The 27,700-nt window shown below is 41.1% G+C and overlaps 1 protein-coding gene across 8 annotated transcripts in view; it reads right to left on the reverse strand.

The window, feature by feature from the left end:
* The window catches only part of C2H8orf34 (chromosome 2 C8orf34 homolog), a 360,017-nt gene that overhangs the window by 104,115 nt on the left and 228,202 nt on the right, over positions 1 to 27,700 (reverse strand). For 2 of the 8 annotated variants that reach the window (XM_048840894.2, XM_048840891.2), the window contains exon 14: positions 16,940 to 17,980. The exons of the other annotated variants lie outside the window; for them this stretch is intronic. In XM_048840894.2, coding sequence (XP_048696851.2) covers positions 17,973 to 17,980 — 8 coding nt within the window. In that variant the 3' untranslated portion in view covers positions 16,940 to 17,972. Of the gene's footprint in view, positions 1 to 16,939; positions 17,981 to 27,700 lie in introns of those variants that run through there. 8 annotated transcript variants of the gene reach the window in all.

Raw genomic sequence — 27,700 nt, forward strand, 5'->3', positions numbered from 1 at the left:
AAGCTCACAAGCTTGCACAGAGATCTTCTTCAGGTTCTTAATCCTGTCAGCAGAGGTGGTGCTGCACACACACACACACGACAATTTGTTGAATTCAAAACATTCCAGTAATACATTTAAAAAAAACAACCATCAGAATAGGACGCAGCACCCTGAAATTCAGCCTCAAGTGTTCATGCATTCTTTTTATTCCATGAAGCAGCACGTGATTTATGATTATATAAATAAAAAAGTAAAGAGCAAAGATTAAGGAAAACAATTTCTCCAGAAAATAGAAAATATGAGATATTGTCTTTGAAGGCTAAGATATGGGATTAAGGACTCTAAATCTTTTCTAAGATATTTCCATAGTGCAAATTAAAACCAATTCTTTAATGAAGGAATATCAATTAAACTAATGATTTGGGTTGTATCGTGAAAGTTTGCTCCATGATGACTTTTTGTCACCACATCTTTCAAATACACCATTTGAAAACAAGCTAATGCATTTTATAATTCAATAGCATCAGAGTAATGGGATGAGGTTGAAAAGCCTAGAGCCCAGTTATAAAGAACTCAAAGAGATCTAATTATCAGTGCTTTGTGCTATCAATCAACATGCCACATGACACATCCTCTGTTTTAGTGGAATTGCTTGGGAATAAGGTTCACTGCTTTGTGTGTGACTGACATGGGTCTCGAACAATGTAGGTGGTGAAAATTGCCATATGGTGAATATTAAATGAAAGTTGCTCTGCTATAAATCAAAGAATGCTGCTGGCTGTCATCATGAGAATTATACAATCACTTTTCAAAAGGGTCAAAAGTGGCTGCTTGTTTTGTTTCTGTGTTAGGTTGTATCACAAAACTAATTTCTCAGCTTCTCATACAAAAATATATTCCAGAGATACTGTTGAAACTGGGAGATTAAACATTTTATATGACTTTATTTTATCAGTTTGCAAAGTTTCCTACAGTTTTGTTTGTTCTCTTTTTTTTAAAAAAAGCCCTCTAAAATACATCAGCATTCCAATCATTATTAAACACAAACCAACAAACACATACAATAAAAGGGAATATTTCACTAAAGAAACAGTTTCAGCTTCAAGCAAATAAGGAAAATGTCTTAATTTTTAAATATTTTATGTTAGTGTCCTTAAAACTTATGAAAATGAAATGCCTGGGAACACAGTAACAAAAAGCTGTGTAATAAAATCAGTACCTTAAAGTAATGTAGAAAAAGAATACCCCTCTTCTTAGTGAAAAGAGGAGTTTACAGTGTCACTATTACTGTCAAAATGGTTTCTTCTTCCTCATATGTTATCGGATATTTGAGCACAATAATGTTTCAATAGTTTCTCCCACACACAAATGGAAATAGGCCACAACCTTTTTATACAGATTGTATGATGGTTAAAATCAAACCTGAGAGCTTTATAAGCTAAAAATGTATAACAGTTGATAATGCCTGTAAGACAAACTATGGGATTGGGTAAAACAGGAACTGTAAATACCTCACCAAGGTTCACCCAAAAAGAGCTGGATAGCAGAAAGCATTTAAAAAAAATAAATGGGGGCGAGAGAGCATGGGGAGGGAAAGAAAGCACCTTCCTGTGATCCTGCTGAAAAAAGCAATTCAACTCTTATGGTTTGACATATATTAAGTGATGTTCATCTATCTATTCCATGCAGATAAATGCAAGAACCACCACCCCAGGAAGAGAATGAACTATTCTGTGACCAACTATGGTGGAGCTCCATTATTAAATATTAATGTTTTAGGAGCCTGAGGAGAGTGCTTCAAGGGAGCCAATTTCTCCAGCAGTGAAAAGGGACAGAGAAGAGAACCATAGTGCCCAAACTGCAGATTCATCTTGCATCTTTAAGTAGAAATTAAAATATATCCCAAGCTACTGGCACATAGAATGGAGAGAGTGGATTATATACTCATAAAACTCATAATGAGTGTGCTTCATAAAGGGAAAAATTCAGCCTCTAACATATGGGCCTTGTTACCAAAGTGTACAGTTACCTCAACCTGTTAATTTCAACTGAATAGAATACTTCAGATGCTTATTTATTATTTTGGCCCATTGCTTAGATGCGATGATGAAGGATACTGTGGAAAAACCTCAAATAGGCAGAATCATACCTGTATTCCCAATGTACGACTTTTAATCAGTGTAATGTGTTCACATCTTATTCATTTATTTAAGTAAGAGGGAACTAGATGAGAATGACTTAATGTTTTGGCAGTGGACCCACTAGGAACAGCAATTTGGAGACTCCAAGAAATTAAGAATGTTGTAAGACGGGGGCAGGAGTATCAGGGATTCTAATTATGCTGATGACATCATGTTAGTATTGTTTGACCAAGACAATAATTGAAGATATCTGATGGACATAGCTGGCTAGATTGTCGGGCTCAACGGGTAGTGATCAATGGCTCCATGTCTAGTTGGCAGCCGGTATCAAGTGGAGTGCCCCAAGGGTCGGTCCTGGGGCCGGTTTTGTTCAATATCTTCATAAATGATCTGGAGGATGGTGTGGATTGCACTCTCAGCAAATTTGCGGATGATACTAAACTGGGAGGAGTGGTAGATACGCTGGAGGGGGGGGATAGGATACAGAAGGACCTAGACAAATTGGAGGATTGGGCCAAAAGAAATCTGATGAGGTTCAATAAGGATAAGTGCAGGGTCCTGCACTTAGGACGGAAGAATCCAATGCACAGCTACAGACTAGGGACCGAATGGCTAGGCAGCAGTTCTGCGGAAAAGGACCTAGGGGTGACAGTGGACGAGAAGCTGGATATGAGTCAGCAGTGTGCCCTTGTTGCCAAGAGGGCCAATGGCATTTGGGGATGTATAAGTAGGGGCATAGCGAGCAGATCGAGGGACGTGATCGTTCCCCTCTATTCGACATTGGTGAGGCCTCATCTGGAGTACTGTGTCCAGTTTTGGGCCCCACACTTCAAGAAGGATGTGGATAAATTGGAGAGAGTCCAGCGAAGGGCAACAAAAATGATTAGGGGTCTGGAACACATGAGTTATGAGGAGAGGCTGAGGGAGCTGGGATTGTTTAGCCTGCAGAAGAGAAGAATGAGGGGGGATTTGATAGCTGCTTTCAACTACCTGAAAGGGGGTTCCAAAGAGGATGGCTCTAGACTGTTCTCAATGGTAGCAGATGACAGAACGAGGAGTAATGGTCTCAAGTTGCAGTGGGGTAGGTTTAGGTTGGATATTAGGAAAAACTTTTTCACTAAGAGGGTGGTGAAACACTGGAATGCGTTACCTAGGGAGGTGGTAGAATCTCCTTCCTTAGAGGTTTTTAAGGTCAGGCTTGACAAAGCCCTGGCTGGGATGATTTAACTGGGAATTGGTCCTGCTTCAAGCAGGGGGTTGGACTAGATGACCTTCTGGGGTCCCTTCCAACCCTGATATTCTATGATTCTATGATTCTATGACATGACTTAATATCTGTTTTCCCATAAATGTGCCCATTGCACAAAACAAACAGGGACAATAGTGGTACAATTACTGCTTTCTGATTATTCTGCCCAGACTACATCAGCAGCGTAACAATTTGAGCGGATAGTAAAACAAATGATGTTTCTGGCCGTTCTCATAGATGGTTTTTTCAGCCTCATGTTACTCAAGCTTGGAGGAACTCGATAAAAAAAAAAGCAGAGTCTCAGCTTCCATTTGAAAAATAAGTTCCCTATTTTTTTCCCTGTGAGGATACCATTGAAACACAAACTGATAGAAAGTGGTCACTTGTGTTGTGAGAAACAAGAAACCTCAGCAAACAGTTGGGGGCAGGGTGGGTGGGTCGGTGGGTGGGTGAAGGAAACTAAAGATGTTCCTGGCATGCCTGCTCATCTTACGTAAAATGAGTCACTTTAAATTTCAGGTCTATCCCAAAGAATCATCTCCCTACCTTTCCCGAAATCCCATGGTAGACAGGATATAGTTACACTGGGGCCAAAGAAGGAAACCAATTACTGATTCCCAGGAACAGTCAAAAATGCTAAAGCTGGCTCTGGGTATCCACCGCAACTCGGAAATTCATATATGAACTGCAATAAACTCATGTTTCAATATGGGGGTGGAGGGTTAGATATTCATAATGAAAAAAAAGTCACCCCATAATTAAACTATTTTCCATGTTCTCCCTAGGAAAATAAATGCCACCAAAATAGCCTGCATAGATAGAATGATTAAAACTTTCAGGTGGCATTTAATAAACATCCAAGAATGAAACTGGATGACCTCCAAGCTCATCAAGCAAAGGGAGTATTGGGACTATCAAATTCAGAACTTTACTCTGTGGAACACAGTCGCCCTGAGATGATGGCTCACAGCAAGACTGTGGCTAATCCCTCAATATCGCAGCAGTGTGGAATTGCTGAAGGACATTGCTACCTACCAATACAAGTTTAATTCTTCCCCTGGAGGAGTTTAATAATCCTATGTGAAAATACATTAGGGAAATTTGAACAGAAGCCTATTAAAAATGCAGGAAGAATTACTAGATTTTTACATAGAATTTACCACTTGGTATAATCCAAAAAAGGAAATTGATAGAATATTGTTCTAATGGAGAGACAGAGAATGCAGGAATCTATTTCAGTGGCTTCTAGTCTTTCACCCATTGTTGTGACTGGCAACACTCCCATTATTTCAATGTGGGCAGGAACTAATCACATCTCAGTTGGTTTCTGGTGCAATGGAGACATTTGAAGGATTTTAAAGTGGATTTGCTTTAGCAGCAGCAAAGTAACAGACACACATTGTTAGAGGGCCTATTTGAGTTGCATAGTTGAAGGAGTGCACCATTTAAGCAAAAGCCTTTGCTGATGTCCCACATACTCTCTACAGCTTATTCCTTGACACTAGAGCTGGATGTGCTACTTCTTAGGTGTGCCCAGAGTTCTGAGGCTCTTTGCTGCCATCTGTCCTTAGTACCGGAAGCCTGGTCTGTACCTGCTGTGGGTCAGCTCCCCAACTTCCCCCACAGATAACACATGTACTCTCCTCTAGGCCTCACAGTCACTCAACAGGTTAGTGATTGGCATATCTCAATCCTCAAGCCCTCCAAGTGTCTCCCTGGAGTATCCAGCCCCTGGGCTGCTGGACACTTGCAGCATTCAGAGATTCGCTGCCTCCAAAGAAACAGCACATTGGCTTACCACTTCCACCTCAGAGCCACTTAATTCACAGAACTTTGATATGTTTATTGTGAAATCAAAGATATGTCTATTTAACAAAGCATGGGTACTAAAGTAGCAGCAGGTAGAATTATCGGAAACAAATAATTACATATGAAATAAAACCATAACCCACATTCCAGGGCCTAGACTTAATTAATTAGAGACTCACATGTCTTACAGAATGCTGCTCAACCAAAATCCTTGCAGCACTTTACAGCCAGGTTGTGTGACCCTCGTTTACAGCCGGGTTGACTGTGACTGTTTCATGAGACAGATATGCTGTCAGCTTGCCTTCTAGGTGAAGCATCCATTATGTTTGCCTCCCAAGATATACGAATCTCAACCTGCTGTTCATTTCATCTTGTAGATTTCCTTTATTGCAGATCTCACAATCTCTCATTCTGCAACTGCCTTAATATGCAATAGGTATACAGTGTGGGGCATACAAAACCAAAATGGCCAGACAGGGAGACAGACATCTGTTACCTCCTGCCTGAAAGGAACATTTCTGAGGCAACCTGGCAACCTGCCTTAACTTCAAGACCTTAAAAAGATAATTTTTCAATACCAATACATAACACCTTAAATATTATCCATATATATATTTTGCAATGATTATGATGACCAGTAGGCTACTGGCTCTCAATGAAGATCCAACATGCCATCCTTCAGTACAGATATCCAACCCAGGAGATCCCTGTAAAACTCTATGCACCTCATGCCCTCTGCCCATCGGGTCACACGGGGCACAATTTTTTAAGACAAAACTTTTTGTGTTGGTGGAAAGTACAGATTTAGTGACACTGAAACATTTCCTGAATTCAGCTCAGCCAAACCCAGCCAACCAACCAACCAAACCAACTAACCAACCAACCTAACAAACGAAAACCAAAACCAAAAAACCATCCTGATAAAGGCAGAATGTTTCATTCTGACATTTTTTAAATGAAACATTTCAATCTTTCAGGTTGAAATAACTTTTTGTTTTGAAATTTCCCTCAATTAGAAAAGTTCAAAAACATGAAAACCAGTCAAAATTAAAATGAAATTCTTTCCAATCCTTCAATTCACCAAAAATTCAGGTAAAAATCATTTACAGTTGACCCAAATTACTAAAAAAAATTTTTTTTGCACCTCCCTCAAAAATCCATTATTTGCACAGTTCTACTTATTACTAGTAATCTCTCACCCACTGACAGCCTGCCTATCTCTGAGGGCACAATGGGAGATCAAATGAAATGCAACTTTAAGTGACACTTGTGCCAGATTTCCGATTTCATTACCAGAATAGCAAAGAAAAACATGAAGTTAACTTATTTTAAAACATTACATAGGACTTATTAAACTCCATCTTAAAGACTTAGATGTTAGTTAAATGAGATGTGACTGTGTGCTTTCCATGTGTAATCAGATCGTGTCCAAAAAATCAAAATATTCTAATCAAGGATAATTGATTTGGTGTTATTAGGAATAAAAAAATCCACCCTGCTGCAAGTATTCCTCTTACATGATTTTTCAAACTGGCAGGATACAAACTTCATTTTTTCAAAAAGGATTATCATTTCACTGTCATGTCTAAGAAGGTGGAAATCTCAGAATGTTCCAACATTAGAAGAATGGAATTTGGCATGGCCTTATATGAACATTCATTATACAAAATAAGTGTCAGAAGACGTTTAATTCGTTATGGTCTGAATTAATTTGCGTATAAAGGAAAGAGTGGATATACACCATAGAGAGATCTTGGCTGTGATTTGACCACAAGAGTTTTAGCTTCAGCCTCTCAATAATCCTAAACTGCCTTAGGAAACAGCAGATGTGAAATCACAGCTGAGGTTGATGCTGATGTCTTTCCCCAAAGGCTTATGTATTCATATGCCCCAGGCAAGCCTATTCGCTGTTTTCAATAAATAGCACTAGGAAGGTGTTTTAAATTTCGTAAGATCTCTGTTCAATCACCCAGGTAGATAATGTGTTCTGGACACAACAAAGTAGTGTCACTAAAGGGAATAGGAGTTCCAAGTTGCTCTGAAGGACCCCATACTTATTAAACCCAGAACTGCGAACACTTGGATTACACACATCAATAGAGACAGAATGACTTTGGGAGGCATGGAGAGATTTTGAATTACTGTACTTCTCAGCCCACAGGGAGAATTTTTGGCACGTTTTTGGAATTTATCCACAAATTCCTCATGTGCTGCTTAGATACAGTTGTGGTGATTGAAATAGGTAGGTCTGAATGGCCCTTTTTATTTTTCCTCATATTAGGTGTCTGTGCCAGGACTTCTGCTAGCAGCAACATGCAAGGCCTCCAGAGCACTAGCCCTTGCTGGCAGTGACTGACAGGTTGCATAGCCTGTAAAAATGCCTCCTGAATTTGTCGCATATTACAACAATCTATAACCCACTAATAACCCCCCCTTCCTTCCCTTCCTCCTGGTGAATGGAGGGGGTTAATGAGCCACTTCACCTTGAATGGTCCCTTGAAATACGTGTAAACTACTTATGCTAAACAATCTGTTCCACCTTGTGACCATCTGAGTTTTCCAGACCTGAAGAGCAGCTCTCGAAAGCTTGTCTCTCTCACCAACAGAAGTTGATCCAATAAAAGATATTACCTCAGCCACCTTGTCTCTCTTCAGCAACTCTGATGGACAATGGAGAGTGAAATCCTGGCTCCGCTGAAGTCAACAGCAAAACTCTCAATGACTTCAGTGGACTCAGGATTTCACCCTGGTACTTTTGGGTAGCAACCCAAACTCAGTTTTATGGAGGGCTGCATCATTTTGTGTCATAACGAGAGGAAGAGATTCAGGACCGGAGAAGAAATGTCTCCAAAAGGAAATCATGTCCCCAAGTAGCCCATAGATTGCCAAGCAAAAGTGCACACACGTGTGTGCAGTGTATGGAATGAGGTAGGGAATATCCCTGCTGCTCCATCGTTACCAGGATGGGGGGTCTGGATTGATGTAAAAACATCAATGAGTTAGGGGGTTTCTTTGCTGGAAAGTCTGAAAGTCCCATTGCAATTGCCTGCACTTTGGTGGGTTAAATAAATAAGAAACTACACAACATTTAACTAACAAAGCTGTGCCAAGTCTTCACCATATTCACTTGCTTATATGTTGTGTGTCTACCCCCTTCCCTTCATGTTTGTATCTTTAGACTAGAAGCCCTTCAGGACAGGGACTGTCTCTTTTCTATGTCTGTACAGAACCCAGCACAATGGGTTCCCAGTCAGCATTTGGGGCCTTTAGACACTATCATTATAGAAATATTTACTACCATTCCTACAACATTTCAATAATTGTGGAGCATTGGCAGGGTGACAAATCTGCCTGTAGGGAACAGCTGAATAGGGAGCCCTACCTGGGATGTCTCTTTTCTGACCAGCTGCTGCTGTTGTTGCTCTTCTGGATGGAATAGGATGGGAGGCCCAGACCCAGTTCCTGCCTGGTGGGAATCCTCACTTCACCAAGTAGAGGAGGGTGATCTCTAGGAGAGCAGGACTCCTCTAGGTTTAACCCTTGCAGATGAAACAATGCATCCGTTTCAGCCACGAACCGTAGAAAGTCAGGGGCAGAGCACACATTCTGCTCAAGCAGCAATTCTATCAGGCATTATAACACTGAGCAGGGTCTATTCTCTCGTTGCCCCCAGGTAACTCTCAGCAATGCTATAGCATGAAGGGGAGACTAATGCCAACGGTTGGAATCAGCAGCTTTCTGTGTTCAAGCTCTTGTTTTGAAGTCACAGCCAGGGAATTGAGATGATTGTTTTCATGATCTCATTCCTCATTACCCAATGTAACACTCAGAAAGCACAGCACCGTTTATCTCTCCATAAAACAAGGAGATGTTTGTAGACAGTGTCTCAAATAATGAAAACCTGGTGCTGCAGTAGAATTGCTCTGGAAAGGCTTGAAGAATGCATCTGAACATTTACAGTGCTAGGAAAACATTGTTAACCCTTCAAACTTTCTCGCAGTACAGCCAAATGAAAGCATGAGGTTACATAACTAAAGTTCCAGGACTCCCAAAGAGCTAAATACAGACCAGGTGTATTTCATATTAGTTTATATCATCTTTGTATGTTAAAATATAACTAGAGATGCATGTGCTCTGCACAGATTGAACCTAAATTCCAGGGCAGCAACTGGGAAAAGATGTCATTTTTTATTTGATACTGCATGTTAGAAGTTGTCAGATTGGGGAGCTGGAGGTTTATTTTTGCCACTATTCACATGATAACATGTTTTATGCTTTTTTAAGCAGAAAAGTCAGATTAAGTTAGCTAAACTCAGTTTTCCATGGTAAATGACAAATCAGCAAACTAGTATGTTTTAAAATCTACACTATAGCTAGTTTGAGTTTTGCATCAAATGATCAGAAAATATAACATAGAAATTGAAGTTATCGGGGCTAGATATTTTATAACTTAAGTCTATAATTAAGCTATAATGAGGTTTCTTCCTTCTATCAGCAACTGGGTATTGAAAGTGATTCTACGTTTAAAGGTTTCTTTCTTTGTCAGGCACGAATTTAGCAATAACACCTCTCTCCCCCCCCCCCCACTAAATGATTTAACATCGTTGCCAAATCTGTTGCCTATTTAAAGTTTATTTGAGGCATAATCCTTGATTAATGTACTCTAGAAATTGAGTCATTTTCTGACTAGGTGGGCCAGTCAAATGCTTACCCGTTCTTACTGCCTTCAATTATCTAGATGAATTATTTGATTTTTTTAAATGTTTTGCATGTATTTCATGACAAGAGATTTGATCAGGGGAAATTTCCACAAAATAAACACATTTCAGAAAGAAATCATTCTCACTCAAAGTTCTGCAAAGAACTTTCTTTCCCATTTCTCTTCCACACACACCTAAAATCCTTAAAGATGGAGACCTGGGCGAATAAGACGTTACTTAAAAAAATGCTGCCAGATGATGTTAACTACTCAAAGTGAGGCAACACAGAAGGAGTTTATCGCTACTTTAACACTATTGAAGTTAATAGGGACACATGAAGGATGTTTTAATGATGATTCAGATAGTTCATCAATGGCAAGAAGCTGTTAAAGAAAAAATGCAGCTAAGTAAAAACACATGCTGTAAGTGTCTTAAAATAAAGAGACTTTGATTGTAACAGGTGTTTAGAAAGAAAGACAGTTGCTTGCTGAACAGACTATGGCATTTTCATAGATTTAGACTTTCATTGTGTCTATATAATTTTTCTATACAAGTCCCTTATTATCATAGAATCATAGAATATCAGGGTTGGAAGGGACCTCAGGAGGTCATCTAGTCCAACCTCCTGCTCAAAGCAAGACCAATCCCCAACTTAATCATCCCAGCCAGGGCTTTCTCAAGCCTGACCTTAAAAATATCTAAGGAAGGAGATTCCACCACCTCCCTAGGTAACGCATTCCAGTGCTTCACCACCCTGCTAGTGAAAAAGTTTTTCCTAATATCCAACCTAAACCTCCCCCACTGCAACTTGAGACCATTACTCCTTGTTCTCTCGTCTGCTACCAGTGAAAACAGTCTAGATCCATCCTCTTTGGAACCCCCTTTCAGATAGTTGAATGCAGCAATCAAATCCCCCCTCATTCTTCTCTTCTGCAGACTAAATAACCCCAGTTCCCTCAGCCTCTCCTCATAAGTCATGTGTTCCAGTCCCCTAATCATTTGTGTTGCCCTCCACTGGACACTTTCCAATTTTTCCACATTCTTCTTGTCGTGTGGAACCCAAAACTGGACACAGTACTCCAGATGAGGCCTCACCAATGTTGAATAGAGGGGAACGATCATGTCCCTCGATCTGCTGGTAATGCCCCTACTTATACAGCCCAAAATGCCATTGGCCTTCTTTCTCTGCACTTGTCCTTGTTGAACCTCATCAGATTTCTTTTGGCCCAATCCTCTAATTTGTCTTGGGCCCTCTGTATCCTAGCCCTACCCTCCAGCGTATCTACCTCTCCTCCCAGTTTAGTGTCATCTGAAAACTTGCTGAGGGTGCAGTCCACGCCATCCTCCAGATCATTAATGAAGATATTGAACAAAACCGGCCTGAGGACCGACCCTTGGGGCACTCCACTTGATACCGGCTGCCAACTAGACATGGAGCCATTGATCGCTACCCATTAAGCCCGACAATCTAGCCAGCTTTCTATCCACCTTATCGTCCATTCATCCAGCCCATACTTCTTTAACTTGCTGGCAAGAATACTGTGGGAGACGGTATCAAAACCTTTGGTAAAGTCCAGGAATAACACGTCCACTGCTTTCCCCTCATCCACAGAGCCAGTTATCTCATCATAGAAGGCAATTACATTAGTCAGGCATGACTTGCCCTTCGTGAATCCATACTGGCTGTTCCTGATCACTTTCCTCTCCTCTAAGTGCTTCAGAATTGATTACTTGAGGACCTGCTCCATGATTTTTCCAGGGACTGAGGTGAGGCTGACTGGCCTGTAGTTCCCCGGATCCTCCTTCTTCCCTTTTTTAAAGATGGGCACTACATTAGCCTTTTTCCAGTCATCCAGGACCTTCCCCGATTGCCATGAGTTTTCAAAGCTAATGGCCAATGGCTCTGCAATCACATCTGCCAACTCCTTTAGTGTTCTCAGATGCAGCGCATCTGGTCCAATGGACTTGTGCTCATCCAGCTTTTCTAAATAGTCCCAAACCACTTCTTTCTCCACAGAGGCCTGGTCACCTCCTCCCCAGGCTGTGCTGCTCAGTGCAGCAGTCTGGGAGCTGACCTTGTTTGTGAAGACAGAGGCAAAAAAAGCATTGAGTACATTAGCTTTTTCCACATCCTCTGTCACTAGGTTGCCTCCCTCATTCAGTAAAGAGCCCACACTTTCCTTGACTTCCTTCTTGGTGCTAACATGCCTGAAAAATTGTTACTCTTAACATCTCGTTCCAACTGCATCTCCCAGTGTGATTTGGCCTTCCTGATTTCACTCCTGCATGCCTGAGCAATATTTTTTATACTCTTCCCTGGTCATTTGTCCATTTGTATTTGTGAAATACAGCCAGCTCTCATGGACTCCTTTCCCCCTCATGTTATTCTCCCAGGGGATCCTGCCCATCAGTTCCCTGAGGGAGTTAAAGTCTGCTTTTCTGAAGTCCAGCATCCATATTCTGCTGCTCTCCTTTCTTCCTTGTGTCAGGATCTTGAACTCGACCATCTCATGGTCACTGCCTCCCAGGTTCCCATCCACTTTAGCTTCCCCTACTAATTCTTTCCGGTTTGTGAGCAGCAGGTCGAGAAGAGCTCTGCCCCTACTTGGTTCCTCCAGCACTTGCACCAGGAAATTGTCCCCTACACTTTCCAAAAACTTCCTGGATTGTCTGTGCACCACTGTATTGCTCTCCCAGCAGATATCAGGGTGATTGAGGTCTCCCATGAGAACCAGGGCCTGCAATCTAGTAACTTCCGTTAGTTACCAGAAGAAAGCCTCGTCCACCTCATCCCCCTGGTATGGTGGTCTATAGCAGACTCCCACCACAACATCACCTTTGTTGCTCACACTTCTAAACTTAATCCAGAGACTCTCAGGTTTTTCTGCAGTTTCATACTGGAGCTCTGAGCAGTCAAACTGATCTCTTACATACAATGCAACTCCCCCACCTTTTCTGCCCTGCCTGTCCTTCCTGAACAATTTATATCCATCCATAACAGTACTCCAGTCATGTGAGTTATCCCACCAAGTCTCTGTTATTCCAATCACATCATAATTCCTTGACTGTCCAAGGCTTTCAGTTCTCTGTTTGTTTCCCAGGCTTCTTGCATTTGTGTATAGGCACTTAAGATAACTCGCTCATCGTTCCGCTTTCTCAATATGAGGCAGGGGCCCTCCCCTCTTGTGCTCTCCTGCTCATGCTTCCTCCCGGTATCCCACTTTCCCACTTACCTCAGGGCTTTGGTCTCCTTCCCCTAGGGAACCTAGTTTAAAGCCCTCCTCACTAGGTTAGCCAGGCTGCTCGCGAAGATGCTCTTCCCTCTCTTCGTTAGGTGGAACCTGTCTCTGCCTAGCACTCCTCCTTCTTGGAACACCATCCCATGGTCAAAGAATCCAAAGCCTTCTCTCCGACACCACCTGCGTAGCCATTTGTTGACTTCCACGATTCAACGGTCTCTACCCAGGCCTTTTCCTTCCACAGGGAGGATGGACGAAAATACCACTTGTTCCGCAAACTCCTTTATCCTTCTTCCTAGAGCCAGGTAGTCTGCCGTGATCCGCTCAAGGTCATTCTTGGCAGTATCACTGGTGCCCAAGTGGAGAAGTAGGAAGCGGTATCAATCTGAGGGCTTGATGAGTCTCGGCAGTCTCTCTGTCACATCATGAATCCTAGCTCCTGGCAAGCAGCAGAGTTCTTGGTTTTCCCAGTCGGGGCGGCAGATAGATGACTCAGTCCCCTTGAGGAGTGAGTCCCCGACCACCACCACCCGCCTCCTTCTCTTGGGAGAGGTGGTCATGGAATCCCCATCCCTAGGACAGTGCATCTCATGCCTTCCAATCGGCAGAGTCTCCTTCTGCTCCCTTCCCTCAGATGTATCATCTAGTCTACTCTCCGCATTAGTACCTCCGGAGAGAACATGAAAACGGTTGCTTACCTGTATCTGCATTGCTGGTACATGGATGCTCCCCTTTCTTCTTCTGGAGGTAACGTGCTGCCAAATTTCTTCACCTCCTCCTGTCCCCGCTGCGCAGCCTGCTCTGAATCTTCAGAATGTTGTGCCCGTAGAAGCATATCCTGATGTCTGTCCAGGAAATCTTCAGTTTCTCTTATGCAACACAGGGTTCATACTTGTCTCTCCAGACCTTGAACCTTCTCTTCCAATATGGAGATCAGCTTGCACTTTGTACAGACAAAGTTGCTTCTGTCCTGTGGAAGAAAGACAAACATGGCACATCCTGTGCAGGTCACAACAGCTGAATGCTCACCATCCATATTACCTTCCTTCTACGAGCTTCCTCAGGTGTTGTAACTACTCAGAGAAGCCTGCAAGATGAAAGCCACAGTGGGCTCTCCCCAGGCGAACTCCCAGGCAAACTCCCTCTGTTTGCCGCTCAGCTGGTTCGCAGCTGCCTTTTTATAACAGTCAGGCCCACTCAAGGCTCACTTGGAACAAAGCACTCCCAATTCACACTTTTCAAACAATGAAGCACACGGTCAAACTGGCAAACTGTCCCCGCAACAGACACTCAGATACTCACCAACACAGCCCCCGTAATGCAGCACTCAGCGTACCTCCTCTCGGACAGATCCCAGGCAAACTCCCTCTGTTACCCTTTCCGCTGTTCGCCGCTCAGCTGGTTCACAGCTGACTGGCTTTTTATAACCGTCAGGCCCAAAATATAGTGGTATTTTTCTTGCTAGCAAATATTATTGATATTATGTACACCTGCTGCATTAAAAAGGCTAATAAATCCAGCTTTTCATAGCATTTTGCTATGAGAATGATATTCCTACTGAGCAGAGCTCTTTTTCCACTGGGAGAAGAAGCTTAGGCTTCAGCTTTGGCTGATAAGGTATCTATGAAAAAAGTGTTCCTAGTCCATTCTGTATATTGTTCGGAAGAGGCGCATTCATCATGCAGCACTTTGAGTGCTGGCTTTGGGTGTTTGGTTGTAGAAATAAAAAAGCACCTTAACACTGCAACAAACCAGCGAGGGTAGTGGCAGCAAAAAGCAGAACTTGCACAAGTGAGTCTCCGTTCGGTTTAGGCAGCGTTTATTCCATAAACAATTGGCAAATGGAAACTGCTTCCTGAAGCCAAAAGGCCAAACAGAAAATGAATAAGCCTTCCCACAGCTTGTAACACACACACCTTCTGTGTAGCCTTCCCAGCTGCTGTTTATACATATGGACCAAGGTGCTTGTTGTCTACTAAGCATCTCTTGATTCCTCCAGGTAGCTCTAATGACTCATTAAGCCTTGCTGCCAGCTTATTTGGGGCCAGCGGCAGTGATTGCTTGAGCGCCTGGTTTTATGGGCAAGGTTTGGAGATCTTGCTTGCCGCATACAGTACAGAGAGCCTTGCCAACACCAAACAGTCAACAATTACAAGATTGGGTTAAAAATCACGAGACACTTTTTTTTTTAAAGATAAGGCTCTGTTTATTTGCCTTCTGGTTTTTGAAACTTTAGGGTCAGTCAGATCATGATTTCAGATCATTATTTCACTAGGAGGGTGGTGAAGCACTGGAATGTGTTACCTAGGGAGGTGGTGGAATCTCCAGCCTTAGAGATTTTTAAGACCCAGCTTGACAAAGCCCTGGCTGGGATGATTTAGTTGGGGTTGGTCCTGCTTTGAGCAGGGGGTTGCACTAGATGACCTCCTGAGGTCTCTTCCAACCCTAATCTTCTATGGTTCTATGATTCAAGCTGTTCTAGAAACTGCCTTTAAAAAAATGAAAGCTGAAATTTTCACATCACCACGATTGCAGGACCCTAGGCTTCAAAAAACACCAAGTATTGTGAGAGCTGGCATTGCTGCAGAGTCCAGCCATCCTGCTACATTCTCTAGGAAGTGTGTCCTTCCCTTGATATACTGGTTGAATTCCCATAGCTTTATTGGGAGTTAAATATTTGTACTGAGGGTGAAATTTACCTCAGCGCCTAAGACCTGGGAAAGTTCTGTGCACCACCAAGATGCATAAGCCTTGCCTTTCCTTTCTGCACCCAGGAGACTTCCTCCCTGGAAGCATAAATTACCCCCATCCCACCCATTTTAACAACCCACCCAAACATGTCATTCAAGTTCTTACAAAAGTAAGCACTTCTAGAACCAACAGACTGCCAAAGAGGCTGGCTGGATTCTAATTTCTCTCATGCAATAATCCACAACGTTACCAGGCAGGTTCTGAATAAGGAGGGTGAAATCCTATCATCATCCTCCCACCACCTCCTAAAAATAACCAAATCCTTGTTCGGTTTTGACTTGTGTAATGGGAAAACAGGATATGCACAAAGAATAAATATGGAATGGGGTTATCCCAGACCATTCTGTAGGCACATACACACACAGGTGCCGGCTTCCTCCGGGCCCCAGGGGTGCCCAACCCTCCCCACTCTGCCCCCACCCCACCCCTTTGCCCAAGCCCCCACCCTTGCCCCATCTCTTCCCACCCAGTTCTGCCCCCTACCCCCAGTGCTCCCTGTCCCTGCTCCTCCCACCCCAGCGCCACCTGCACACCGTAGAACAGCTGATTGCAGCAGGTGGAAGGCACTGGAAGCAAGGGGGAGGAGTTGACTGGCGGAGTTGCTTGTAGACGGGAGGTGCTGGGCAGGAGGGGAGGAGGCGGGGAGCTGGCTGCCAGTGGATGCTAAACACACACTAATTTTTTCCCATGTGTGCTCCAGCCCTGGAGCACCCACAGAGTTGGCGCTTACGCATACATACACACACACACACACACACACACACACACACCTTCAAGCATATTTCAAATGTGCACTATGTAACCAAGTTTTCTTCATGAACTAGGGATAAGTATAAAGGTCCCAATCCTGCAATGAGCGCCAGCGGGGTAGATTCCATTGGGACATCAGTCTAGCTGTGTATAGCTCAGTGCAAGATTGGGGCCAGAGGTATTATGGTTCATAAAGCAAAATATCTATGAGTCAGGAACATTTTCTAGCATGCTCTTCCATGTGGTCTGGTGTAAACTGTTACCTGCCAGCATTCAGTGTGTTTGAGTGAGGGAAAAAATCCAACCAATAGACCCACATTGTTTGAGTGTTCAGGAGAGGGAATTCATTTTTATTTCTTAAACAATCTGATGGTGGTTACAGTCTGTTTTTGTAACAGTTGCAAGCAGTTTCATTATACGGTTATGTCTAAGATACAAAAACAATTGAACGTAACTGAAGACAAAAGAAAACAAGCTGCAAATATGCTTATCAACAGCTAAATGAGATCCGTAAATGTAGTCATCATCACATCCCTTAATTTGATATCTGTGCGCAGACATGTCTTAAAATTCCAAACAAGCAGCTTACACCAATTAACTTGTTTAAAACAGATAATTTGTTTCAGTAATTTATATGGGTAAATAAAATTCATTGTCTACATGAAATTCCCTTAGTGCTTTATTTTTAGCATGCATGTTTCATTCCTCATGTGTGTATTCTATTTTAACAGAGTCTGTGTTTATTTTTTTAAGAACAAAGTTGATAAACTCAGTACAAAGCTACGTGACACAGGCAACACCTGATTCTGCTACACCTCCCTTCTTTACCCCCTTCTCTTTCTCTCCCACCTACCCATCTTTGCAGGTGACTATGGTGAGCAACTAGCTCTCTGAGAGACTTGAACAGTACATACATATTGGTAGATGAGGGTAAATGCTTTAATGTTTATTAATCTAAAAATGAGAAAAGATTACAAAAATATGAGGAGTAGAAAACCTTAGACAAGTTAAAATACATAAATCTTTAAGCAAAGTTTGTTTTGATCAGGCAAAGTTTAATATATCAAATGTCACTCCAAAATAACAGGGATATAAACTAAACAAAATACATTATACCAACTATGTATTCAAAAGTGACAGTAAACCTTCTTTACCTAAGGACACTGTGCCATAGTTGGTAATCTGATTCGGTGCATTACAGCATCCACACAGAGTAATTCCATTTAAGTATTGTTGATATTATAAAAATAACTATTTAAAATTATTATATGTAAACTAAAACAGATCATCAGGTGTAGGTTTGATAATTATGATTTTGTTTTAATTAAATTCTTCAACATTCCCACTGATTTCACAAACCTGTGAAAATAAACACAAAACAAGAAAGTAGTGCTGAAAGCATTATATACAAAAATAGAATGAGAAATCTCAATCCTTTACTATGTTTGCCTCATTGTGCAGGATTCCCCTATTTCCACACACAATACTCTGACCTAAAATGGAATGATGTGCCACTCCATGGAGACCAAATAATGTCTCTGATGAATTCAGCGTCTCTTCTAATCACTAAAATATCCATCAGCAGATGACAATTTCCATGATTTTATTCATTATTTGAAAGCATTTAACAATGTTTTAATGTTATTGATGAATCATGAGAAACGTGCAGTGTAGGAAGACTGAGATGAGTTGGTTAATTGTGATTAATCAGATAAATCATACCGCACTGTTTCTGTTCCTGACTGAATGAGCAAACACCAAGCAGTTCCAGAGTGAATACCTACCAGTTCAAATTTAAAATTCAGTTTCCACAAATACTCACACGTCCATGCAACTTTGATATTTGTTTTCTGCAAACATTGCTGGTAACGAAAGAATCACAGAGATGCTCACAGAAAGCAAAGATATGAGCATTCCTGCAAGTGGATCTGCTTGTGAAGATCCAGTGGCAGGATCCATCCCATAAAAGGGACATGAAGACATCCAAACGAAATTCACTTGCAGACTTGAGTGAATATCCCTGAAGGGTTTTTTTTTTTTTTACCAGCCTTCTCCCAACTCTACTAAGCACAACAAGAACTAGCAAATTACACTGATTTCATATTTCTCCAATCCTTTTGAGCACGCACAAATATACTGCTCATCTGTTGGACCCAAGGAAGTGCCACATGAACAAACTACTTTAGTTGGAGATAACCAACCTGATATACTTGGAACAAGATGTTTATGTTTCTTTTTCCCAAGGAGTAGATCTGGATTTTACATATGACTCTATCCAGCTTTGTACATGAGTATTCAACAGAATGCATCTAACAGAAATAATACCTATGAAATACTAGCTAAGTCCTCACCGCACATTAACCTTATATTTATTTCATTAATTTCTTTCATCCTTGCCTTAAGTTTAACTCAGCGGTTCTCACACTTCATTGCACCGTGACTCTCTTCTGACAACAAAAATTACTACAGGACCCACCCCCCTGCATCTGCCATGTGGGCTGAAGCCAAAGCCCAAGCCCTGCTGTCCCAGGGCTGGTGTTAAATTTGCTGGGGACTGGGGCTAAAGCCACAACCCAAACCCTGCTTCACGGGCTCTGAAGCTGAAGCCCTCGAGCTTTGCCTTCGGCCCCTGGCGGCAGGGCTCAGGCTTCGGCTTCAGCCCTGGGCCCGAGCGAGTCTAACACTGGCCCTGCCAACCACATTAAAAGAACTTTGGGGTTGCAACCCACAGTTTGAGAACTGCTGGAAACTGTTTTTCTTAGAAGCACCCATCAGACTCAACCTTAAAAAAATGTAGCCAGATTCCATGACACTACTAAAATCTTTGCTAGGTTTGTTTCCAGAAATATCTAGTACATTGGTGGCACTGATTATTATTATGGTTACCAAGAATCTTTGGCCCGGTCTTGACAAACATAAAAGGTGAGGTTTTTAATCATGCTAATGCAATCAAAATTGCTTAACTAGATTCAAAAGCCCCTTTAACACTCACTAAGATGCAAGCTAACATGGTTGGAATGTGCATTAGCTATGTTGTAGCCTAGGCTCCCCACAAACAAACATGCGCAAACCCCTTTTTTGCCTGCTAAGACAGGACTTTTGTGTTTGAACTGAAATGTTTTCATGTCTTGCAATGGTAGGGTGAAGGATGAGGGAAATGAAGTAGTGACCAAAAGCTCCACTGAGTTTTTTCCAGTCACTTATTTCTACGATTTTACTGCATTATATCTATCTATTTATCTACCTACCTACCTACCTGACATACCATGCCCAGCTCTGGTCACCCTTCCTCAAAGAAGATAGGACACTTACGGAAGGGGTCCAGAGGCAGATGATGAAAGTTATTAGAGGTATGGAAACACTTCTACATGAGGAGAGGTTAAAAGATTGGGATTGTACAGTTTTAGGAGATGACAATGAAGGTGTCATGATAGATATATGTAAAATAATTAATGGCATAAAGAACGTAAGCTGGGCACTCCTATATACTCTCATAATACAAGAACAAGACAACTTTTTTTTTTGTAACACAATGCATACTTAACCTCTGAAACTTGCTGCCACAAAATATCACTGAGGTCAAGATTTAAGAAGGATTTGAAACATGATTACTACACATTTATATGAATGAATTTATATGAATGTTACTGGACAAAAAGGTATAAGGGATACAATACTTCATGCTTCAGGGCATAAACCAACCTACTACTAGTAGACAAGGGTTATGGAATAACCTGTCCACAAGGCCAATTTCTTCTTAATTGTCCATTCTGTGTATTCTTACACCTTCCTCTGAAGCATCAGGCACTAGCCACTCTCAGAGATGGGATACTGTACAAGATGGATCAGCATGGCAATTCCTATAGTACTATGCTTGAAAAACTGTCAAATGCCCAACAGAGAGTGATCCATTCCTTGGCTGCCATCAGCTCACTCAGGCAGGAAACAGCTTTGAAAAGGTACTTGACTAAAGCTACTGAAAAGTTAATTTGTGCAGTCAGTCTGATTTTCTAATATAAGGGAGGGTGACATTCATTTAATGCTTGTATGGATAGCACTTAGTGGGCCTAATTCTCCATTGACTAGTGGCAGGACACCAGAATAAAAATTATGAGTAACTGAAGTCAGTGAAGTTAGAATAAGATCAGAATCAGGTGCTCTATTTGGAATGCAATACGCAAAACATTAACTGATTCTCACGATTTTACTGTGCAATAGGCAAATGAAATTACTCCCATTTTACAGACTAGGAAAATGAGGCACAAAGCGATTAAAGGTGGTATTTAGACACCACAGTGATGGACACATTAGTATTGCATATTGAGAGATTATGGGCTTGTCTACATGTCTCTGCACTGTGAATTGCAGCACACACTTAAGTGTCGCACTGTAACTTCCCCATGTAGATCCTGCTAGCCCAGACTAAAAGGTGCCTAGTTTGCATTAACATAGCCCTATTTGAAACAGAACTACGTTAACATGAACTACATACTTTTTAATTTGCGCTATAGAATAGTCAGGGTGCACTTTGATGCAGACTACAATTCACCCTCCCACTAAATAGACAACCCCAAAGCAATTTACTCATGGGCCATAAAGAGAGCTGATTTCATAGATCAGGGATCACAACTCAACAGAGCTAACTCAAGAATTTTCCCACTAACAGATTCCTCAGTCACAATTATTTTATATAAACGTAACCCCTCCCAGGTCACAGAGACACTTTTGTCTCCTTAAACGTAAACCTTTCCCACTTTGTGCTGCAGGGAGTTACTGCAGTTTTGAGTCAGAATAACTGCCAGTCCTGTAAAATGTATTACACAGATGTTGGAGGGGATTTAAAGTTTTAAGAGTGTAGCATACTAAGGGCTGCAGAAAGAAATCAGCTCTTTTTTCATGAACACTTCACCTCCTGGTCACTTCTGTACTTTGGGATCACAAAGTATTTTAATTTTTTTCTGGTTTCTGTGGAAATCTGACCCTTCTGCTGAAACAATCAGCCAGCTGTGAAACCAAGATATAGTCCAGACCTGCCAATATGCAGTGCAGATGGGTATGCATACATGGTTTGATGCTTCCCTGCCATCCACCTTGTGGAGTCATTTATACCAGAGAAAAGTGGGTGTAAGATGTTACCATTCTGACTTGTTAGCATTTCATATCTACTTTGCACTCATTCTGTACAGGTGTCAATAGATACACAATGTGCAGGGCAAAAGAGAATGAGGTTCATGGTCTCTTGAACTGAGCCCTTGGAGATCATAACTGAAGGAAAGCTAAGAATATGTGACGAAAACTGTATTAGGCTACAAAATATCATCTCTGCCTGTTGTGACGGTGCTCTGCTACTATAGTGATGGTTGTCATATAAGAACCAAGAAAGCTAGACAGATAGGGCTCAACCTTAATTCTGCACTGATCCCTTTGAACTGCTCCTGTAACGCAAAGGAGCTAGAAAGCTGCCAGCTCTTCCCAGCTGGGAATACCCTCTGCAGCCTCCAGCCCTCACATAAAGGATTTACTGAAGAGACAAGGTGGGTGAGGTAATGTCTTTTTTTGGACCAACTTCTGCTGGGGACAGAGACAAGCTTGTCTCTCTCATCAACAGAAATTGGTCCAATAAAAGATAATACCTCACCCTTACGCCTCTGATATCCTGAGACTAACATGGCTACAACAACACTGCATACAGGGTTTACTGAAGACATTCCTGGGGTGGCAATATGGCCAGTGCATCACTGTAATCTCCGGAATGCCTTCAGTAAACCCTGTATGCAGTGTTGTTATAGCCATGTTAGTCTCAGGAAACTCTTTGTTGTTGTAGCCATGTTAGTCTCTGAGGCCACAGGGCCACACCATCTGGGCATTAGTTAGAGTAGCCAAGTTCGCTAAGGCCTTAATTCAGCAAAGCACTTAATGTGCTTAAAGTAGGTACTTAAAGTTAAGAGTTAAGTACATCCCTACTCAAAAATCATTTCACCATATGACTAACCTTAAGTGTGTGCTTTGGTGAATCTAGGCCTATGCATGGCATCCCCTTAATTTAGTCAAAATGTGAAGGAAAGTTGGTTGCATTTTTGTGGAAAGTTTAATCTTTTAGTCACATTGGCTACCTTTTTTAACTAACTATTGATGACTAAGTCTAAATAAGTCAGTAAAAACATTACTTTAATTCTGTTAAATTCTTTAGTTAAAAAATTATACCTACTTTAATTTCCTCAAAAGCTTTGCTTTTAGATGAATTAGCATTTTAGACAAATCATTTAACAATAAACATGTTGTTGAAACAACTTACATTTAAGTAACTCAAACCAGACAGTTCTTTACATACAACTCAGAGTTGTTTTATCATTTTTGGGGCTTTTTATTATAATTTATATAGCTCACTTTATTTTATATTTGTGCTTTTCTTCTGACACAAACCTTTTTAGTAGTGCATTTTTCAAACAACCGAGATAAATAATAATTCATTGTTATCTTTTCAACTTAGCTGTACATGTTCTTTCTTCTGGTTAATAAATGAAGTAAAATGTTGTAGACTACAGGAAATGATGACTGGCCAACAAATCTTTCCTAAAAGCCTAGAATCCCATTTGCAATGTTTATTTGAACATAAAGGGAAACCTTTTAAGTCTAAACTAGAAATCAAACATTTATATCTATGTTACGGTATTTCTTGGCAGTTAATATAATGGATATTCACATAGTTTCAACGAGGATGAATTCATTTTGCACTTTGAAATCTAAAAAATTATGTAACTGTGACGGAACCTGGAGTAATGAGGGATCTTTTTATGTGTAGGATTTTATGGATATCTTCACTATCATCTTTTTAACTGATAAGTTTCATTTATTGCTTTCCCAGTTCTGTTTAATATAACTTCTAAAAATGTTTGTATTCATTCATTTGGGGCACATTTGGTTCCCCCCAAAAAAGAACTTTTAATATCCCATTTCATATTTCAAAAATTATGAAAGTTTTCTGGCACTGATAACAATAGGATGAGCTCTGCAACCATAGAACCACCAGCCCCAGTCCTGCAAGCACATAAGCATATGCTTTAGTGTTTTCAGTACAATAATTCGTCAGGAAACAGTTCGGCACTTTTCAGCTCGAAAAATTATGCTACTCCAACAAGTGACGCTATGCAATGTCTACCTAACTGGTGTTGGTTTTACAATTCACTTGACTGTGTCCATTAGAACTCTGATAAGAAGAAGCTTTAGAAAAAAATTGAGCCAGCAAAAATCTTTGACTCTTATGAGATCACTCTGTCATGGTCTCATTCCACATATGACTGTCAAGCAATGACTGGGGAAGCAGCTGGCATCTCTCAAAATGGCACATCTACAGTGGTATTTATTAGTATAGATACCAACTAAGGGCTCGGTTATACCTCCCCCAAGTTGCTCCGCTGAGCCTCCTCCTGCCCAACATGTCTAGAATAGGCTGTACTGGCCTTTATACACTCATTCCCCATAGGGAGACAGTATGGGGGAGAGGTGTGTGCATTGACATTTCTCCTCTGGCCCAGCCATGCTCTCCCTGCTTCCTATATCTTATACACTGCCATAGGAGCCTTCATGGAGCTAATTTTTGTGCCACACAGGGGTTAAGCAATTGCTTTGCTCACATGCCTTACATCCAGATTGTTTCCTACAGAGGCAGAGACTGGTTTTGCCATAAACTCATACCTACTGGAAGAGAATGTGACGCTAATGTTTGTTGCTCTATTCTCCCCCAGCAGTGAGTGATACAGTAGAATAAAGATACTGACTAAAGGAAGCGTTTGTGCTCACGTAATAAATATTGCAATCAATAATTTTCACTGAGAACCTAGTTTTGCAACTCTTACTCATGCTGAGTAGTACCTACCTTTGAAAAGAGGAAGCTTTAAAAAAACACAACAAAAACAACAAAACCAGACCAAACAAAACACACCCTGAGCCAGTGTAAATTTTTAACTTCCTGAGAGTACTGTCATACGCTTGTTCTACCAATGACTGACAAGCAGCTGGCATGTCTCATTCTGGCACACCTGGAGTTATTTATTCGAATGGATACTAATTGAGGGCTCGACCATATTTAGCACAACCCAATTCTCAGAGATAAGGGCCCAATCCTTTCCAGTATCTGACTAAGCGTGTGGTTCCATTCTGTCAATAGTCTCAATCAGTAGGCTTCTTATGGGGCAAGGTACTATTCAGCATGAATAAGAGTGGCAGAACTGAGCCCTCAGTGAGAAAGGTAATGATGTGCCTTTTTAATGTATCTTTTCTTTTGCTCTTTTTGGGTCTGATCCTGCCATCCTCCCTCATGTTGAATACTTGCATTTATTTTGCAACTAATTTGGTGCCATTCAGGCATGGGTAAAGCTGGCAGAATTGGGCCCTTTGCTTTGTTTCGTCAATGGTGATGACTGTCTCCCAAATTTTGTAGCCACTTTTTCTCCAAAATCAAGCTAGAAAAAGAATAGTCTAGCCATATAAAGATGTGGAAATTATCTATATCAGATCCTTTTTATAAAAGCATTTAACCTGTGAATAAGTACACCAAAATGAGATTCTTTCGAACAAAATCTGAACTTCTTGTATTTGTAAACTTAGGCTGGGACTTGCTGGGTCTTCTACTGAGGGCAGAACCAAGAGAGAATTGGTGAGAGAAGGCCTCATCCTATGTCCACTGAAGTCAACTGTAAAGCTTCTATTGACTTCAGTGGTGCAGAATCAAGATCAATATGAGTAAAAATGTGGGGAAAAATTCCAACTCTTCTGTCCCTCAATTCAGGCTGAGGTCTATAGCAGGGCTTAGACTGCAAATTCTTTTAGCCAGGTGCCATCTTTCCATTGTGCACAGGGAACTTGAGCCATCCCACAACACAAATAATAATGAACCAACCTTGCAGTATTTACTTTAATGTGTGTGTGCTATATGAACCAAGCAGTGCAGGGTCTGTTTTCACGGGCAAGCACTGAATGAACTTCTGCAGGTTCACTAGGAGGTTCAGTTTGTTCCATTAAGGGATTTTTAGCTACTGTGTGATGCTATATCCTGGTCCTGCTACCCTCTGAAGGGGAAAGTTGCTTCTTGCCAGCCCCAGAGACCCTAAGGCATTGGAAGCTTTTTTCTTAACACCTCTCCTCCTGAGAAGGGAGTGGCCACCATGCACTCTCTGAAGTTTCAGGGGAAAGGAAAACAAGACACCAGGCATCTGAAGACAGGAATGGTAAGGGGTGGAGGGGCTCTATGGTGGCATCTGAAGAGAAAAATGCATCAGCCCATGGCTGCTGATTTTTTGGTGTACCTAGGGTGCCATTTGAAATGAAAAGAGAATCTCAAGTCTTTGATGTTGTGCAAGTTCAAGGTTCTGTGCAAATGTAGCACACAGACCTAGTGCAATCACCAGGAGTTCAGAGTATACAGAATATCAAGGGAGAATAAACCCAGTAGCTGTAAGAGCTTTAATTGCTATAGAGGTCATGACACTTTCTTCTTAACCCACACTAGGGTAAAGGTTAGGTAAAGATTAGGGTAAAGATTAGGCTTCTTCTTTTGGGGGAGGAGGGCAGGTTAATTTTGTTGTTTAGTTATATTTTTAATATGGAGAGTTGAGTTAGACTCAAAGTCTGACACTATAATGGCAACTACTACACTCACATGATATATCTATTAACTGTGGCCACAACCCATGAATAGATTATATTTACCCTGAAAGGAAAAAAAAACCATTGTTTTAGATACCAAGCAATATGTTGGTCACTATTTTTCTTTCCTCCACTGCTATAACATTTCTCTTTTTCTCCATTATCTTTTCTTTTAATAAATAAAGAGTTCCACAAGTCTCTATCCTGGCATTTAATGTCAAAGAAAACTCATTTGCACTTTGCCCTAACTTATTTGAACTGTTAATAAAAGGATTTATTTCCAATTGTTTTGGGTTCTTCCTGTACTATTTTACAAACTAAGGGTAACATTTTCAAAAGCACCTAAGGGACTTAGGCACTTAACTCAAACTTCCAAAAGTCCCATTGGAACCTAAGACCCATTGATTTTCAATAATACTTCAGCTTGTAACCACCTAAGTAATTTTTGAAAATGGGACTCAAGGGGAGATTTTCAAAGGCACGAATGTCAGTTAGGCACCTATTTCCCACTAAAAATTGATGGAAATTAGGCACTAAATTGCTAATTGTGCCTGTGAAAGTCTTCTTTTAGACTTATAAGCAATGTAGGCGACTCTGTAAATGTTACCCAGTGTAATGCTCATTAGAATATAAAATAAAAGAACACAAGGTGACTGAGATCATTTGTCTCCTAACTTTTCGCATTGTTAGAGGGATTTTCCCACTACCCAAGACTAGTTTTACACCTGGCTTTACAGCTTTTATCTCAAAGAAGCCAAAGAATGTGGAAAATATTATCCTTATATAATTTATTAAAAGCTGAGTCAAAGAACAGGTGTTACTATTGTAAAGATTAATTCAGCAGCTTTTCTGTTCAGACCCATAAATTATGAGCTTTCAGGCCCCTCAACACTAAATCACATATACAGTGTCCACACAGACGTAAGTGTTATTTATTAACTTAACTCTAGGATGAAAAATGAAATTGAATCTGTCCATACTTTGCCAGCTGCATTACCTGCAGTGAGCATTGAAAACTGGTATCAGTAGGTATGCCAGGCCTCTCATTGGCTCTTCACTTTACAGCCATTTCAGCAGCAGGTCCTATTTTCTAGCAGTTAAAGTTCTGAACCGTGAGCTTGGCTACAACACTAACATTCCACCTCCAGATGGCTGCTATTACCACATAATTATTTTTTAAAAAACTGATTTTTAACCAACCTGCCATTCTCAGATGTCACATACAGTGCAACATTGCTTAGATCAAACATTTTTTGTTCTCCCTTCTCTACCTAGTTAGTACAAAGAATGACCTAACTTAAACAGTGCAATAGGTAATTATGCAAGATAATATGTAGGCATAAAATCAAGATGAGAGCATGTTACAGCCTAAATCCCTTTCATAAAGGAAACTATTATTTACAATTATATATTTTTTGTTCTCCGCTCTCTGTG

This window comes from Caretta caretta, chromosome 2, assembly GCF_965140235.1.
Source record: "Caretta caretta isolate rCarCar2 chromosome 2, rCarCar1.hap1, whole genome shotgun sequence".
NCBI lineage: Eukaryota > Metazoa > Chordata > Testudines > Cheloniidae > Caretta > Caretta caretta.